This window comes from Chiloscyllium plagiosum, unplaced genomic scaffold, assembly GCF_037043375.1.
Source record: "Chiloscyllium plagiosum isolate Xiang-an unplaced genomic scaffold, Cpla_swu_hap1 HiC_scaffold_42, whole genome shotgun sequence".
In the NCBI taxonomy this organism is placed as follows: Eukaryota; Metazoa; Chordata; class Chondrichthyes; order Orectolobiformes; family Hemiscylliidae; genus Chiloscyllium; species Chiloscyllium plagiosum.
The window spans coordinates 7,396,554-7,416,079 of record NW_028270180.1 but is presented as its reverse complement, the minus strand read 5'-3'; the positions used below and the strand labels follow the sequence as shown (position 1 = coordinate 7,416,079).

The window sequence follows — 19,526 nt, the reverse complement described above, 5'->3', positions numbered from 1 at the left end:
TAGGTAGAAGGTAAAAAAAAAGAGTCTCCTGTCTCTTATTGCTATCAGTTGAAACACACTGTGTGGTCAGAAGATACTCTGATGTCATACGAAGTTCAAAAAGATTGCTAATTCTCATCCCCTAGCCACACACATTAAGGATTATCACTTGAGTGAAACATTGTAATGACATTAGTGATGTTTTAACAAATAGATAGTTTTCCTATTTGTTACTAACAATGCAAGTAGGACCATTTCTCAAAGAGAAAGAAAGATATAAACTTAAATAATTCAAAACAAATTAAACACAATAGTTCTTATGCAGTAGAGGTCCTATGAGATGGTACACATTACAATGTATTATTGTATTTTTCACATACAATCAATTATAAAAATGTTGAGTTGAGGGTCAAGTAACAATAATAAGCAATGATCTGTTTGTTTTGAGAGCAGGATTACACAACATCTGAATGTTTAATGCTGTTTAGCTGTGAGCAATGTAGTATAAGGAGTGGGTTAATGGTCCAATACTATCAACACCAAATCTACCTCATGCCAACACTTGCAGAAAATGCCTCAGCAGAACAATGAAAATATTAGAATGTCAAGGCATGGTTCAATGGCCAAAAACACTCCCTGTGTAAGCTAGTAGTTCCCAGGTTCAATCTCCAAATTGTCCAGAGTTAATCGACCTCAGCAGGGACAGCAGATGGGAACTGTAATTTGTCTGAATCACTGTCACTGCAATGCCTGAAATGTGACAGATAGGTTTCAAACTATTTAAATATGTAGATTATAAAGGTGCAATATAAAACTCTGCTGTATGGAAAACGTCAGTGGATTACAGAACTAATCATTTGTGACAACGGGAAACCAGCATTAAAAAAATGTCTTGTATGATGTTCTGCAGTTCTTCTGCTATGTAATGTTATACATAAAGCTTCAACATTATTCAGCATGATGCATCATCTCTGATGATGGCAGATAGCAAGGACCACTGTTATTTAAGATGGCTAGCAAACAGAAGTGAAACAATATCCTCAGCTTGTGCCTGATCACTCAAATGTTAATCATTCATAGTACATTCTGTGACAAATAATTAAACAAAGGGGAAAATCATCTATAAAATGTGGACAAATTTGTGACTGACATTTACACCAGCTTAAGCAAATGTTCATTTTCCAACAACATACTCCTTGCTTCTGAAGTGTGTTGACAGAAAACAAGAGCACCCTCCAGTGTCCATAAGAAATATTACACACCAGCAAGCAGGATTCTCAGTAGTCTCTGCAATTTCAAAAGCTAGAAGCAGTAACATCTGCAAGACATTCCACAGCAAATACATAACTGAACAATGGCACATTATTCTTAATTATCTCCTGAAAATTCTCCCATCATTATTACTGTAAATTGAAAAATTCTCCTTAGCCCAAGAGCTAAGCAAGAACAGACAGCACTCAAACAGGACCTCTTCAGAAATGAGCCCTCTCATCTCAAGTGGTGGAACCCTCTGGTCCACATAACATAGTGTCTCCCAGGCCATGCACTTAACACAAGTAGCCTTGATATCTAAATTTAACAAACTCAGTTCCATTGTCATATTTGTCCCTAGAAAGTAACTAGCATGTTTTATGTATATATGATGACTAGCTCATAGCAGGAGCTGGTCCTCTCCAGTTTCCAGAAAAATATTTGTCAGCTTTGTCTAAATTGATCTCCATTAAATCCAATCACAAGAATGGATGCGCAATAATAGAGGACATTATACATCACATATTGAGTGAAAAGAGATTTCTAAATTCAATGCAGGCTACTAACTTGCAGTGTATTCAGAAACAACAAGCCTGCATGCAAAAAAAGAGAATTACACGTGAAGTGTTGAAAAGGAGTATTTTGGTTATGAAAATCAATGGATAAAACATTACCATCAGGGAACCTCTTCGGTTCAGTTTCATAGCTGCAGTTCATCTTGCATCTTCTGTGCAATTTCAATTATAAATGCACTACACCAAACCAACATTTAATTTTATCACTTACACCAAGTGAGACCAAAATATTTGCACCTAAATTTGTTCTGATAGTTCATGTGAAGCCCTAAGGAAAATAAATTATGCCAGGAATGATTGCACCTTATACAACCAAACAAAGGGTATTTGTTTAAGTCTCCCGACCATATTTTCCTAGATCTACAACTTAAACAAGCGCAGTCTAAACCCTTCAAGTAAAGATGAGCATCTACCTCTGCTTGTCTATAATTAGTCATTATTCTCCAAAAGCCTCAGCAACAGAGGTTTATGCTGTGATCGTGGTTTAAGCTAAAAGCATAAATAACGCAAGAAAAATTGCTAGAATCGTATTGGCACATTAATACATTGAACTGACTGTTCTGTATGCCCCATTTCTCCTGTTTCTCGACAGTCCATTGTCTCCAATGCAATTCCTGTGGGCTTGGCATACATCTCACTATGCAGTCAGCCAGATTTCACCATGACCACCGCACCATTTTTTAAAAAGGTCAAAACACAGATGAGAGCATGTAATAAAGGTAGAAGTAGAATGCTGCATTTTATAATAATGGAGGAAATTAATTAAAAGACAAGAAACTAAACTTACATCTGTTAGAACACAGATGGAGTACTGCACGAAAGTCTAGATTCCATTTATAAAATATTATCTGCACATAATATTGGAAATGAAGATTCACTAGAATTATCATAAGAGATTATAATTATTGTAGAGGGTATAGTTTGCTTCATTCAAAACAAACCAATTAGTGAGAAATCCAATGAAAATTTTCAAGACTAACAGACGCAAATAGTAACAAAACATTAACTCAGGATCTTAACTGAGTGGTAGTTTTTTGCCTGAGAAGGTTGTGGGTGCTACAGGGCCTGCATATATCATTCAGTCCCAACTTGACATTTGTTTCTTATTTCAATAATTTTATTATATATGCAAATATACACAAAATTGACCGTACAAACTTTTCACACTAACTTCTCTGCTGCAATAACATGAATAAGAGTTTATTACAAAGACAAGGGTTTACATAGCCGGATTCAACGAGATATCTGGGTATTATCATTTATATTGTGGGGGGAAATAAACAACAAACACGTACAAATCCATGATTAGTATATTATGTAGTTTATTAGAACAGTTATATTCCATCTCAGCATTCGAAACAGTAAAAGAAACCGAGCAGCATTTTACTGTACCTGTTTTATGACCCTCTGAGAAGCTAGAGCAGACCGCTGCGACTTAACAGTTTCTCGTATTTTTCCACTGTTGTGTATCTTGGACCTTCCTGGAACAATTTCACAAGAAAGTAATTGGAAGCAAATATGCAACATGTTCATACTGAAATTCATAAATAGTATCAGTCTGAAGCAAAAGAAGAACAGAGTCTATCTCAGAAAAAGTAAAGATAAAATGTTTCAACAAACAACCTATGAAGTCATCCAAAAATGCACTGTAAAAAGTTCTTCAAATGTTTCACATTTTCCAGCTGTTATTGTCCCAAGCAACCAATTAGTTTTCAGCTACCTACAAACTATTAAACATGAGAACATGCTGCATTTTAGCTAATATCTATAATTCAGTCATGTGGTGATTAAGTTATCAGTAAAGCAGAATTGCATGCTGGCAGAACAGCAGGTTAAAGGAAATTTAGTTTAATGCTTCGAACTAATATTCCTGCTAATTTCTGCTTGCTGCATGCACCCAGCTTGTTGCATTGCATAATACCTTTAAGAATTATGCTCAGCTGCAAGTCTCAAATAGATCTTTCCTTGTGCATGGCATTACTCCCTACGCAGCACATTCCTGACTACTGAACAGCATGACTTGAAAAGAATATTATTTCCAAACTGACATGACACTTCAAGAGTGTTGCATTTTATGAGATGCCATCCTTTGCATGAGCCATCAAACTGTGTTCCATTAAACTGTAACAGTAGTTCAAGTAAAAATAGATCCCCTAGTGTCACGCTAAGAAACCAACTGGCTATACTTCTCTGGGTAGTTTGAGAGATATTTCTATCTGCACAATGGCTCATATGTTTGCCCACATAACAAAAACAACTGAACTTGAAGAAGGGACACTGGACCTGAAACGTTGACTCTGCTTTCGGTCCACAGATGCTGCCAGACCTATTGGGTTTCTCCAGCAATTTCTGTTTTTCCTTCAGATTTCCAGCATCTGCAGCGGTGTTTTGTTTAGTGAACTTATGCTTACACACTTTGGGGCAAATAACAGGATTACAGACCCACAAAAACACATCAGTACAAACATCATGTCGGACCAGCCAAGTAAACATTCGGAAGCAGGCCTCATATTTACACTCTTGATGAATGTATTACAGAGCACAGCTGATCTGCCTTACAGGGAATGTTACTGAGTCACAACATAAAATTAGCACAATGACCCTGCAGATTTTACTCCTTTCATGGCCCAGTTTCTACAAAATGTCAAACTAATCTTTTTATTTTTAAAACTAAGATCAAAAATGCCACAAAAATGCCAGAGGAGCAAAAAGGACCGACCTGACAGGTCTTTACACGAAAATTAAAAATCACACAACACCAGATTTTAGTTCAACAGGTTTATTTGAAAGCTCTAGCTTTTGAGGTGCTGCCCCTTCATCAGGTGGTTGTGGAACAGGACCATAAGACAAAATTTATAGCAAAAGGGTTACAGTGTCATGGATCTGTAATTAAAAATTAAACAAATTTAGATTGTCTTTCATCTTTTCAAATGGAATATGCTAGTTTCAGTTGTTTAATATGTAAATCTCAGAACTTCTTTTAAATTACATTCTCAAGATAGCTTCAGTATTTCTAACAATAGGTGCCATCTCAGCTCAGACAATGCATTAGAGGTGTGAGGTTAAAGTCTGTCTGTGTCCCAATGTTGAGTCAGACTGGATCTATTTCTAAAGTAGGACTTGTGGAATTTTACATGGGATTTATGTAGTTTTTGATCAAAATAAAATGTAATTCTCCAAATACAAATTTACCCCATAAATATGTGTGCGCGTGCAGGAGAGACAGAGTTAGTGAGTGCATAAGCCTGTGAGAGGGTGCATGCGTGGGTGGGAGTGTGTGTGTATGCGTATGAGAGAGGGTCTGTGTGAGTATATAGAAGAGTGTGTGTATAGTACAGTGGGGTCACCTGTAGCGTGACATGAACCCATGGGAACCGAACTTGGCGATCAGCCTCAGCTCAGACATTTTACGTTGTTGCTTGTCCTGAAGTCCGCCTTGGAGGATGGTCACTCGAAGGTCCGAGGCCGAAGTTACTGGATCGCTGAAGAGTTCCCTGACTGGGAGGGAACAATCCTGCCTGGTGATTGTTGCGCGGTGTCCATTCATCCATTGTCACAGTGTCTACTCGGTCTCGCCAATGTACCATGTCTCAGGGCATTCTTGCCTGCAGTGTATGAGATAGACAACATTGGTCGAGTCACACAAGTACCAGCCGTGTACAAGGTAGGAAATGTTCCCATGTTAATGTGATATCCATATTGATACTCTGACACATCTTGCAGTGACTGCCGTGGGACAGGGCTGTACAGCATCATAGTCAATGTTGTCCTGAAGGCTGGGCAGTTTGCTGCGAACAATGATTGGTTAGAGGTTTGGTGGCTGTTTTAAGGCGAGAAGCGGAGCCTTGCGGAAGATCCTGGCATGGTGCTCATCCTCATCGATAATGTGCTGCAGGCAGCAAGGAATATGGCGCAGTTTTCTGGGTCCCAGGAAGAGTACCCTATTGGTAGCAGCCCATGTCTATATCCTGAGGAGATCATTCCGGTTTATCGCTGTGGCACGTCAGAACTGGCGGTAGATGAGTTGAATCTTTACATGAAAGGTATTCATTGGGTAATTTCAAATTGAATGGGTCATTCAGCTACAAGAACCCGATCTGTCTCTAACCCTCAAGGTATGAATGCCTAAACAAAGATGCACAAATCAACATAACCACCCACCATATTTGTAAACAGATTTAAACTAGTGGAGGTCACATGAGCAGACATTCATATTTTGTTTGCTTTTAAAATACACCAAGAACCTTGCACTGCTCCAGCAGAAATCTGAAATCTAAGACAGTGGAGTAGAAGTAGGCTATTCAGCCTATTAGAGTCATGGAGATGTATAGCTCGGAAACAGACCCGACGGTCCAACCCGTCCATGCTAACACAATATCCCAACACAATCTAGTCCCACCTGCCAGCACCAGGCCCATATCCCCCCAAACCCTTCCTAGTCATATACCCATCCAAATGCCTCTTAAATGTTGCAAATGTACTAGCCTCCACCACTTCTTCTGGCAGCTCATTCCGTACATGTACTACCCTCTGCGTGAAAGTTGCCCCTTAGGTCTCTTTTATATCTTTCCCCTCTCACCCTACACCTATGCCCTCTAGTTCTGGACTCCCCAACCCCAGGGAAAAGACCTTGTCCAGTTATCCTATCCATGCCCCTCATGATTTCATTAACCTCTATAAGGTCACCCCTCAGCCTCCAACGCTCCAGGGAAAACTGCTCTAGCTTATTCAACCTCTCCCTATAGCTCAAATCCTCCAACCCTGGCAATATCCTTGTAAATATTTTCTGAACCCTTTCAAGTTTCACAACATCCTTCCAATAGGAACGAGACCAGAACTGCATGCAATATTCCAACAGTGGCCTAACCAATGTCCTGTACAGCTGCAACATGACCTCCCAACTCATGTACTCAATCCTCTGACCAATAAAGAAAGGCATACCAAACACCTTCTTCACTATCTGATCTACCTGCGACTCCACTTTCAAGGAGCTATGAACCTGCACTCCAAGGTCTCTTTGTTTGGCAACACTACATAGGACCTTACCATTAAGTGGATAAGTCCTATTAAGATTTGCTTTCCCAAAATGCAGCACCTCGCGTTTATCTAAATTAAACTCCATCTGCCACTTCTCAGCCCATTGGCCCATCTGATCAAGATCCCGTTGTAATCTGGAGGTAACCTTCTTCGCTGTCCACTACACCTCCAATTTTGGTGTCATCTGCACACTTACTAGCTGTACCTCTTATGCTCACATCCAAATCATTTATATAAATGATGAAAAGTAGTAGACCTAGCACAGATTCTTGTTGCGCTCCACTGGTCACAGGCCTCCAGTCTGAAAAACCCTCCACCACCAGCCTCTGTCTTCTATCTTTGAGGCAGTTCTGTATCCAAATGGCGAGTTCTCCCTGTATTCCATGAGATCGAACCTTGCTAACCAGTCTCCCATGTGAAATCTTGTTGAACGCCTTACTGAAGTCCATATAGATCACATCTACCATTCTGCCCTCCTCAATCCTCTTTGTTATTTCCTCAAAAGACTCAATCAAGTTTGTGAGACATGATTTCCAACGCATAAAGCCATGATGACTATCCCTAATCAGTCCTTGCCTTTCCAAATACATGTACATCCTGTCCCTCAGGATTCCCTCCAACAACACGCCCACTACCAACATCAGGCTCACTAGTCTACAGTTCCCTGGCTTGTACTTACCACCCTTTTTAAACAGTGGCACCACATTGGCCAACTTCCAGTCTTCCGGCACCTCACTTGTGACTATCGATGACACACATATCTCAGCAAGGGGCCGAGCAATCACTTCCCTAGCTACCCACACAGTTCTAGGGTACGCTTGATCAGGTCCTGGGGATTTATCCACCTTTATGTATTTCAAGACATCCAGCACTTCCTCCTCTGTAATATGGGCATTTTGCAAGATGTCACCATCTATTTCCCTACATTCTATATCTTCCATATCCTTTTCCACAGTAAATACTGATGCAACGTACTCGTTTAGTATCTGCCCCATCACCTGCGGCTCCACACAAAGGCCAATCTTTGAGGGGCCCTACTGTCTCCCTAGTTACCCTTTTGTCCTTAATGTATTTATAAAAACCCTTTGAATTTTCCTTAACTCTATTTGCCAAAGCTATCTGATGTCCCCTTTTTGCCCTCCTGATTTCCCTCTCAAGTATACTCCTACTGCCTGTATATTCCAAGGATTCACTCGATCTATCTAGTCTATACCTGACATATGCTTCCTTCTTTCTCTTAACCAAGCCATCAATTTCTTTTGTCATCCAACATTCCCTACACCTACCAGCGTTTCCTTTCACCCTGACAGGAATATACTTTCTCTGGACTCTCGTTATCTTATTTCTGAAGGCTTCCCATTTTCCCCCACTGACACCTCAGTCACCTGCCCTGCCTTATTTCCCAAGAATAGGTCAAGTTTTGCACCTTCTCTAGTAGTTACATCCACATACTAAATAAGGAAATTGTCTTGTACGCACTTAACACATTCCTCTCCATCTAAACCCTGAACACTATGGCAGTCCCAGTCTGTGTTTGGAAAGTTAAAAATAGGGCGGTTATATGCCCTATTATTCTTACAGATAATTGAGATCGCCTTACAAATTTATTTTTCAATTTCCCTCTGACTATTAGGGGGTCTATAATACAATCCCAATAAGGTGATCATCCCTTTCTTATTTCTCAGTTCCACCCAAATAACTTCCCTGGATATATTTCTGGGAATATCCTCCCTCAGCACAGCTGTAATGCTATCCCTCATCAAAAATACCATGCCCCCTCCTCTCTTACCTCTCTTTCTATCCTTCCTGTAGCATTTGTATCCTGGAACATTAAACTGCCAGTCCTGTCCATCCCTGAGCCACGTTTCTGTAATTGCTATGATATCCCAGTCCCATGTTCCTAACCATGCCCTGAGTTCAGCTGCCTTCCCTGTTAGGCCCCTTGCATTGAAATAAATGCAGTTTAATTTATCAGTCCTACTTTGTCCTCTGTTTTGTCCCTGCCTGCCGTGACTGTTTGGTTCGCCTTTGTTGACAACTGTACCAGTCACAGAATGAAATCTTTCCTCACTATCTCCCCGAGTCCCACCACCCCTCACAAGTGCAAATCCTCCTGAGCAGCTCTAGCAAATCGCCCTGCCAGTATATTAGTCCCCTTCCAATTTAGGTGCAATCTGTCCTTCTTGTACAGGTCACTTCTACCCCAAAACAGCTTTGATTTGCTCCATCATTCAATACAATCATGGTTGATCTAATAATCGTCAACTCCATTTTGTCTTTCACTCATAAGCCTTGATGCCGTTACTCAATAAAAATCTGTGCATCGTAGCCTTGAATATACTCAATGATCAAGCCTCAACAGCCCTCTGCAATAAAGAATTCCACAAATCCACAATCCTCAGAGAAGAAATTCCTCATCCCTGTCTTAATTGGACAATGCTTACTCTAGTCCTGTACTGTTTCAAAACGGGAAACAACCTTTCTACATCTACTCTCTTAAGAATCTTGTATGTTTCAATAAGATCGCCTCTCGTTGTTAGGATTGTTTTCATTAGAAAAAAAATGAGATGTGGGGGGGACCTGATTGAGGTCTACAAAATCATGAAGGGTATAGAGAAAAGCCTTTTCCCAGGGTGAGGGATGCAATAAAAAAGAGGTCACGCGTCCAAGGTGAGAGGTGAAAAGTTTAAGGAGCATACACACGGCAAATACTTTACATTGAGGTTGATAGGTGCCTAGAACACGTTGGCAGCAGAGATAGTAGAGGCAGGCACAGTAGATTCATTTAAGGTGCGCCCGGACAGGTGCACGAATAGGTGGGGAGCAGAGGGATACAGATTAGGAATTGGGCGATAGGTTTAGACAGTGGATTTGGATCGGTTCAGGCTTGGAGGGCTGAAGGGCCTTTTCCTGGGCTGTACATTTACTTTGTTCTTTTTAAAAAATCTATCCTTTTTGATTTCAGCAGAGTCAAATACCTCAAAAAATGTGTTGCTTCTATGAAAGGTCAGAGCTCCTCCATTCTACTGTTTTACGCCACATTTTCATCATTGAGTAAGGGTTCAACAAAACAAGAGTTGCATTTTATTGTGTCTTGGGCTGCCTTTGCCCTATCATAGACAGAGTATATATATTTTCCTGCTGCCCATGAACAGTATGTTTTATATGTGAGATGTTTATGTTTTCTCACCCTCAGGGTGATTGTCCCAATTTAAATAATGCCAGAAGCAAGCTTTCCTTAGAGATTTAAAGTAAGTTGCGCCTCATTCTCTCAAGTCACACCATCAAACACACAGTAAAAACAGTTGAAGAACAACAAACTATACAATTACAATGCATAAATGCCTCTTATGTGGGATGGCATTTTTAGTTGAAATGAAGTTCTTGTAAGGGAGTGTTCTCAGTTAGTTGCAAAGCTTCTTGCATTTGAACTGCCACGAGATTGGAAGTGTTCTGCTAATTTCAAGGCGTATCGTTCTACAAGCTCTTGATCATTAATTACTTGTTGAAATAGGCCATTCTTGTGGGATCCCTGCTGCAGATATTGATTGAGGGTTGGTTAGCTCAGTTGGCTGGATAGATAGTTTGTGATATAATCTTTTGTGTAATGAGGCAGGTTTAATAAATGAGTTCCTTTTGCCCGAAACGTCGATTTTTACTGCTCCTCGGATGCTGCCTGAACTGCTGTGCTTTTCCAGCACCACTCTAATCTAGACTCTGGTTTCCCGCATCTGCAGTCATTGTTTTTACCCAGGTTTAATAAATGAAGTCAGAGTAAAAGATACTCTAGAAAATAGTGACCATAACATGGCAGAATTTATCATACTGTTGACAGGAAGGAACTTGGGTCAAAAGCAACTGCATAAAGCTTAAATAAGGGTAACTGCAAAGGAATGAGGCTGAGTGAACTGAAATGGACTCGAAGAGAAGTTTAGCAGCAAAGATAGTTGAGGAATGGTGGCTGATGTTTAAGAAAATAATTCATAGCTAATAGCAAAAATACATACCAGGAAGGACAAAGGATTCCAGGAAGGGGATAAGCCAACCAAGGAAGTTAAGGATAACAAAACTTACAATGTTACAAAGAATAATGATAAGCCAGAGGATTAGTCAAAGTTTTAAAAATCAACAAAACAAACAGAAATAGATAAACATTGAGGATAAACTTGCAAGTAATATCAAGAGGGACAGAAAGAACCTCTTTACATTTATAAGAAAAATAGAAGCCGAAGTGAGTACAGGCCCCTTAGGAAACAAGGCTGAGGAAATAATAATAGGGAACCAGGAAGTGGCAGGAGTGTTGAATATGTACTTTGCATCATTCTTCATAGCAGTGGCCTAGTGGTATTATTGCTGGTCTATTAATCCAGAGACCCAGATAAAGTTCTGGGGACCTGGGTTTGAATCCTGCCATGACAGATGGTGGAATTTGAATTCAGTAAATATCTGGAATTAAAGAGTTTGAGGAAGTCTATGAATCCATTATTGATTGTCAAAAAAAAGCATCTGGTTCACTAATGTCCTTAAAGGAAGGAACCTGGATCCTAACCTGGTCTGGCCTACATGTGATTCTCAACTCTCAGCAACGTGAATGGCAATAAATGATGACCTAGCCAGCAATGTCCAATAAAGAAAAGCTTATAGCTTTCCGACGTTTTCAAGTAATCTTTGGACCAAAGAAGGAGGAAATAAATATTATAACTATCATTAGAGGACAAAGTGCTAGGAAAACTAATGGACTTAAAGTCTGATAAATCCCCTTAACTGTGCTTCCTCGGATAGGAAAACAAGTAGCTTCAGAGATAGTGGATGTACTGCTTGTAATCTTCCAGGAACCCTTTGATTCTGGAAATGTTCCAGAGGATTGGAAAATTGCCAATTTACAGAGGATTTTAAAATACCTAATATGAACAAGCAGAATCAGCATGACTTCCTGAAGGGGATATTTTGGAGGGACTGTCTTAAGAAGAATGGTTGAGTAAATTGGTCAAGAAGTTTAAAACGAGTGAAAAATATCCCATATTTTTGGATATGGATCCAAACCTGTCACTGCATTGCTGAAGTATTCAAAATATTGGGACTGAAAATGGCTCAGGACTCATGGCAAGTACAGATTCGCAGTCATCAACCACATTTTATTTTTGACTTACTTAAGTCAAGCAAGGAAATGAATAGATCCAAATAGCACTTAAAAAAAAATCCTATTACTTTCCCCAGCTCCTTATTCCTCCCCACAATAAAATTTTGAATCAGATCTATGTTTTAAAAACAACTTCTCCGGAGGCATGACAATGCTGAAGTAATTCAGCAATCCAGTCCCTTGCTTTTTGCTGTCAATCTTATGGAGTGATGCTTTATCTAGTTCTACCACGGCTTGTTATCCATACCCACTTTAGGATTGAGACTTGCCAAATAAACATAACAGATGTGACAAATAAAATTTGATGTGCAGCCATTATCTACAAAATGAGTTAGTGAGGCACGCTGTCACTATGAGCCATTTTAAACCAGTAATTGTGCTGAATTTACAAACGACAAACCCCAGCTCCCTTTTATTGATGCTCTTGTGGTACTAAAAACATTGATCGTTTCAAGCACTATCCCATCTCACCAATCGATTTTTTACTGTTTGACCATGTAACCTGACCACTGACAGCCCACTCTGAGGATCAGCTTTCCAATAATCAATACTGCACCTTCACTCCAACTAGAGAAAGATTAGCAGCGCCTTAGCTGCTCAGTCCTTGGATGCCAAGGCTAAATATTCAAGACACATTGTAGCTAACAGTGGAAAAATACCCATCAAGACAAAATGCTCCCATCCAATATACAGAAGGCTAGTAAGCTACAAATTTGCAAGTCACAGGTTTTCAAACTCACAGGTTTTCAAACTACCTTGTGCCAAACTTTGGGTGCTACAAGTAGACATTAAAACTGTCCCAGAGTCTTTTTGATTCAAAATTACTAATTCCTCATTCCTGAATAAGGGCTCATGCCCAAAACGTCGATTCTCCTGCTCCTTGGATGCTGCCTGACCTGCTGCGCTTTTTGAGCAACACATTTTCAGCTCAAAATTACTAATTGCCTGTATCTGTTGCGTTATTAGCCTATTTTTATTAAAATTGTTAAGGCATCTAAGAAAATTAGTTCCGACACCATCTTTCATGAGCGGTTACCAGGATTGTAAAGATAAAGTTGTTATACTCCTGTCAAACTATAGTGCTCATTACAAAGAGACAACTGGCGGTGGCTTAACCCAAGGGTCATCATGCTTCGTGGCAACCTCAGCTGGTGTGGGAATTCAATCCACACAGTTGGCATCACACTGCATTACAAACTATCCATCCAGCCAACTGAGCTAACCAACCCCCAAAAGTATTTGCAGCAGGGATTCCACAAGAATAGACTATTTTATTAAGTGCTTAATGATAGAGAGCTCATTGGATGTTACAACAGTTCAATTCCTGTTCTTTTTGTTCCCAATTGCATTTTTTTAAACAATAAAGCTTCGTAGCATACTCCAGTGCCAAAAGCTTCCAAAAATACCCACATTTGTGCAAGCTCAGTAAATATCTTGGAGAATCAAAAATAATGTTGTTCACGATTGAGTTTTTTAAAGAAGTTACAAAGAGGATTGAGGAGGGCAGAGCAGTAGATGTGATTCATTAAGGTGTTCGACAAGGTTCCATCTCATGGAATACAGGGAGAACTCGTCATTTGGATACTGAATAGCTCAAAGGTAGAAAACAGAGGGTGGTGGTGGAGGGTTGTTTTTCAGACTGGAGGCCTGTGACCAGTGGAGTACCACAAGGATCGCTGCTGGGTCCACTATTTTTCATTATTTATATAAGCGATTTGGATTTGAGCATAAGAGGTATAGTTAATAAGTTTGCTGACTACACCAAAATTGGAGGTGTAGTGTACAGTGAAGAAGGTTACCTCATACAACGGGATCTTGATCAGATGGGCCAATGGACTGAGAAGTGGCAGATGGAGTTTAATTTAGATAAATGCGAGGTGCTGCATTTTGGGAAAGCAAAGCTTAGCAGGACTTATACACTTAATGGTAATGTCCTAGGGAGTGTTGCTGAACAAAGAGACCTTGGAGTGCAGGTTCATTTCTTCTTGAAAGTGGACTCGCAGGTAGATCGGATAGTGAAGAAGGTGTTTGGTATGCTGTCCTTTATTGGCGAGAGTCTTGAGTACATGTTGCGACTGTACAGGACATTGGTTAGGCCACTGTTGGAATATTGCGTGCAACTCTGGTCTCCTTCCTATCGGAAAGATGTTGTGAAACTTGAAAGGGTTCAGAAAAGATTTACAAGGATGTTGGCATGGTTGGAGGATTTGAGCTATACGGAGAGGTTGAATAGACTAGGACTGTTTTCCCTGGAGCATCGGAGGCTAAGGGGTGACCTTATAGAGGTTTATAAAATCATGAGGGACATGGATAGGATAAATAGGCAAAGTCTTTTCCCTAAATCCACAACTAGACAGCATAGGTTTAGGGTGAGAGGGGAAAGATATAAAAGAGACCTAAGGGGCAACGTTTTCACACATGGAATGAGCTGCCAGAGGAAGTGGTGGAGGCTAATACAATTGCAACATTTAAAAGGCATCTGGATGGGTATATGAATAGGAAGGGTTTGGAGGGATATGGGCCAGGTGCTGGCAGGTGGGACTAGATTGGGTTGGGATATATGGTGGGCATGGACAAGTTGGACCAGCAGGTCTGTTTCCATGCTGTACATCTCTATGACTCTAACAGATTTTAATCAGAACCACTATACAATGTATGAAATATAAAATCCACACGTGATGTCCCAGGTAGGCCAGGAAGCTAGCATTGCATGTTGATCTATCACCATATGGCAAGTAGAGGCATAATCCCTCAGATCATCTCCTGTGAACCGCCCTTTACGTTGTACTCATGGGACTACACCCCCTTTACTCATAGGAAGACATTTAAGAAAAGGTGCCGAGCTACAGTACCCTGTGCTCTCTCTACCCTATATACAATGGCACAAGGATATATCTAACAGCAAGGCACATCTTACTGTCCTGATTAACAAGTTGGGTTGTCCAGCAGTGGGCATGAGGGAGAAGGTAAAGCCAAACAAGGAGGAAATCAGCATAACATTTGCAGAAGAGAAGGAGAATGGTGTGGTGAATTAGAAACTTAGTTTGGCTTGTCTGCAACCTCGATAACAAGAAATGTGGTCCTGTATAAGAACTTGTCCAAACCCTTTTGGAGATCTGCAGTGAAACATACTTGTCACATATTTCCCAACATATTAATTAAATCCTTAGTTAAAAAATAAATCCTTAGTTAAAAAATGCAAGCATATATCCTATATACCGATTATCCCTAACCATCTCAAATAATCTATCCAACTGAACAAAGAATCTATTCCCTTCATCAATTTAAAACGTGAAACATTGCTCTATTTATCCTACATGTCATCTTCTGGTAATTTTGTACCCTGACTGAATTGCTAAATAATGTTTTCTTCTCCTCAACAAATTAAACTGTAGCTTGGAAATCTAGACAGAAACTGGACGAAGCAACCAGATTCTGTTCAACATGACTCCCACTCTCACAAACTAAAATCAGTTGCTGAATCTAAATGCAACCTCGTAGACCATCATCTGCAATAGAAATCAGGGGATCCTCCACAACATGATGGCAAAGTGCCCTTCGAATGTGGTTTATTCTCAATCTAATGCTGTTAAACCTAGACATGAACTGCAGCAGAACCACACACCACAAGCCAGTATGTTCCCATGCTCACCATTTACAGACCCATCCCACAAAAATAAAGGCAGCCCCAGCACAGGCCATCAAGTCTTGTTTCAACAACTGAGCACCTAAAAGATAGCATGCATACCATTCAGCATTGCTTCCAATGCATGCACAATGTCCCGTTTCACAACCTGAGCTGCCAATTTTCAATTTGGAGAATCGCCCAGCTACATCACAGAAAAAGACCATTGAGCCCAGAAAAGCTGTGCCAATTCCAATTCAAGTTTGTGCCATTCTTTGGTTCCTCTCCTGACACTCTGTAATTACTTTTTTCAAGTATTTATCCAATTCCCTTCTGAAGAATCACTATCTGGTTGCACAAGGGAACTCTTCTGATGATGGACCAGTTAAATTCTACATGCGCTGAACAGTACTTCCATCTACAGTTACTGTATTTTAAATGTAAAAAAAAATTGTTTCTACATAAATTAACCTTAGATTTTAAATCATACTCAATAACTTCTGTCTTGAAATTCAATGACACAGCACATAGAAAAACAGGAACCAAAAAGCAAAACCTGCACCAGCATGTCTTACTTTGCATGACTTTACAGAATAAATAAACCAGGTTTGTACCATTTCTCCAATATGTTAAAATATTTCCAAAACTCAAATCTTGGAAGTCTACTGTAACACCTAAGCACTATCCCCATTCCCCACTATTACATCTATATTCCAAGTTAAAAAGTCAAAGAATAAAAAGTCTGATGTGCAAATAAACTGGAAAATTTACAAGGAAGCCTTTTCTAATGCTCCAAACATAAAGTTATTGTCTAAGTCTTGAAAAAAGTATTTTCAGAATGTGGGAATGATACTCCAAAACGTCAGTACAGGAAATTGGGGCCAAAACTGAAACTACAGATCCTGATTAACACAGATCTGGTGACTGGTTTTGTAAGTGAAAAGTCACATAACTGCAGAAAGGACTACAGGGACCCCTCTGAGACTAGGGATAGGTACATCATTGGGACAGTGAACGGGGTCCTCCGCTGACTGGGTGTCCAGTAAACAAACTTCAAAAGTCCTTTTTTTATTCCAATTACTAAAAAGCCTTGCAACATTTTTAAAGTTCGTTCAAAACAGAGTAATGATAAACAAATAAATCAGCTTTATGTAACAGGGTACATCAGAGTGCGTCTGGGAAAATTAACAAATGGAAATTCGGAATTAATCTTGGAGGAACCCGCTTGGGAGGCGTCACAGCACAGAAACAGATATGTGAATATTTTAAATGTGGCCTTAAGCGAGTAGAGTGGATTCTTTCTTGATTATATGTTTTATTGAGATATGTCTCTTGATTAAATTTAAAAATATAAGCCATAAGTATTAAGTTAGCCTGGAGCAGTGTTTTGTGAAGAAATAAGACAGTGCTTTTTTTTTTGAGAAGATTTGTAGCACAGGTTGAGGTTCTGGGAGCAGGTTTGCTTGCTGAGCTGGAAGGTTCATTTCCAGATGTCTCGTCACCCTACTAGGTAACATCTTCAGTGGGCCTGCAGGCGAAGCACTGTAGATGATTCCTGCTTTCTATTTATATGTTTGGGTTTCTTAGGGTTGGTGATGCCATTTCCTGTGGTGAGATCACTTCCTGTTCTTTTTCTCAGGGCTAGTGGATAGAGTCAAACTTGATGTGTTTGTTGATAGAGTTTTGATTGGAATGCCATGCTTCTAGGAATTCTCTTGTGTGTCTCTATTTAGCTTGTCCTAAGATGGATGTATCGTCTTACTCGAAGTGGTGTCCTTCCCTAGTTGGTGTTCATGTATCCTGGTGGCTAGTTTTCTGCCTGTTTGTCCGATGTAGTGTTTATTACAGTTCTTGCACGGTATTTTGTAAATGACATGAGTTTTGCTTGTTGTCTGTATAGGGTCTTTTAGGTTCATTAGCTGCTGTTTTAGTGTGTTGGTGGGTTTGTGGGCTACCATGATGCCAAGACGTCTGAATAGTCTGGCAGTCATTTCCAAGATGTCTTTGATGTAGGGGATAGTGGCTAGGGTTTCTGGACTAGTTTCTGGCTAGTGTTTTCTCTGCTTGTTTGGGTTTGTTGCTGAGAAATCGGTGGACTGTGTTCTTTGGGTACCCACTCTTTTTGAATACATGGTATTCCAGACGTTACGTCACGTCACCCTAATAGTGGGTGACTTCAGGCCCATCTTCAGTGGGCCTCTAGGTGAAGCACTGTACATGATTCCTGTTTTCTATTTATATGTTTGGGTTTCTTTGGGTTGGTGATGTCATACGAACTCACACAGATCAAATATTGAACTACAGAAGCAATCATCCCAACATCCACAAAAGAAGCTGCATCAGAACATTATTTCAATGAGCCAACACACACTGCAGCACAGAACAACTATGCAGAGCAGAGGAAAATTACTTATACAGTGTATTCAAAAAGAACGGGAGGGGGTGGGAAGCAGTGGGACCCAGGGAGATAGTGAGGAACAATTTCAATCTGAGACTGGTACAGTTGATAAAAGTGAGTCAAACAGTCACGGCAGGCAGGGACAAAGCAGAGAACAAGGTAGGACTGATAAATTAAACTACATTTATTTCAATGCAAGGGGCCTAACAGGGAAGGCAGATGAACTCAGGGCTTGGTTAGGAACATGGGACTGGGATATCATAGCAATTACAGAAACGTGGCTCAGGGATGGACAGGACTGGCAGCTTAATGTTCAAGGATACAAATGCTACAGGAAGGATAGAAAGGGACGCAGGAGAGGAGACGGTGTGGTATTTTTGATTAGGGATAGCATTACAGCTATACTGAAGGAGGATATTCCTAGAAATACATCCAGGGAAGTTATTTGGGTGGAACTGAGAAATAAGAAAGGGATGATCACATTATTGGGATTGTATTATAGACCCCCTAATAGTCAGAGGGAAATTGAAAAATAAACTTTTAAGGAGATCTCAGCTACCTGCAAGAATAATAGGGTGGTTATGGTAGGGGATTTTAACTTTCCAAACACAGACTGGGACTGCCATAGTATTCAGGGTTTAGATGGAGAGGATTTTGTTAAGTGTTTACAGAAAAACTTTCTAATTCAATATGTGAATGTACCTATTAGAGAAGATGCAAAACTTGACTTACTCTTGGGAAATAAGGCAGGGCAGGTGACTGAGGTGTCAATGGTGGAGCATTTTGGGGCCAGCGACCATAATTCTATTAGTTTTAAAATAGTGATGGAAAAGGATAGACCAAATCTAAAAGTTGAAGTTCTAAATTGGAGGAAGGCCAATTTTGACGGTATTAGGCAAGAACTTTGAAAAGCTGACTGGGGGCAGATGTTCACAGGTAATAGGACGGCTGGAAAATGGAAAGCCTTCAGAAATGAGATAACGAGAATCCAGAGAGAGTATATTCCTGTTATGGTGAAAGGAAACGCTGGTAGGTGTAGGGAATGCTGGATGATTAAAGAAATTGAGGGTTTGATTAAGAAAAAGGAAGCGTCAGGTATAGACAAGATAGATCGAATGAATCCTGAGAACAGTATAAAGGCAGTAGGAGTATACTTAAGAGAGAAATCAGGAGGGCAAAAAGTGGACATAAGATAACTTTGGCAAACTGAAGTAAGGAGAATCCAAAGGGTTTTTTACAAATACATGAAGGACAAAAGGGTAACTAGGGAGAGAATAGGGCCCTCAAAGATCAGCAAGGTGGCCTTTGTGTGGAGCCACAGGAGATGGGGGGAGATACTAAATGAGTATTTTGCATCAATGTTTACTATGGAAAAGGACATGGAAGATATAGAATGTAGGGAAATAGATCGTGACATCTGGAAAAATGTCCATATTACAGAGGAGGAAGTGCTGGATGTCTTGAAGTGCGTAAAAGTGGATAAATCCCCAGGACCTGATCAGGTGTACCCTAGAACTCTGT

The 19,526-nt window shown here is 40.1% G+C and overlaps 1 protein-coding gene across 6 annotated transcripts in view; it reads right to left on the bottom strand.

Moving 5' to 3' along the window:
* The window catches only part of scaper (S-phase cyclin A-associated protein in the ER), a 316,829-nt gene that overhangs the window by 279,252 nt on the left and 18,051 nt on the right, over positions 1 to 19,526 (bottom strand). For 5 of the 6 annotated variants that reach the window (XM_087982090.1, XM_087982091.1, XM_087982088.1 and 2 more), the window contains exon 3: positions 3,198 to 3,286. The exons of the other annotated variant lie outside the window; for it this stretch is intronic. In XM_087982090.1, coding sequence (XP_087838216.1) covers positions 3,198 to 3,286 — 89 coding nt within the window. The remainder of the gene's footprint in view (positions 1 to 3,197; positions 3,287 to 19,526) is intronic. 6 annotated transcript variants of the gene reach the window in all.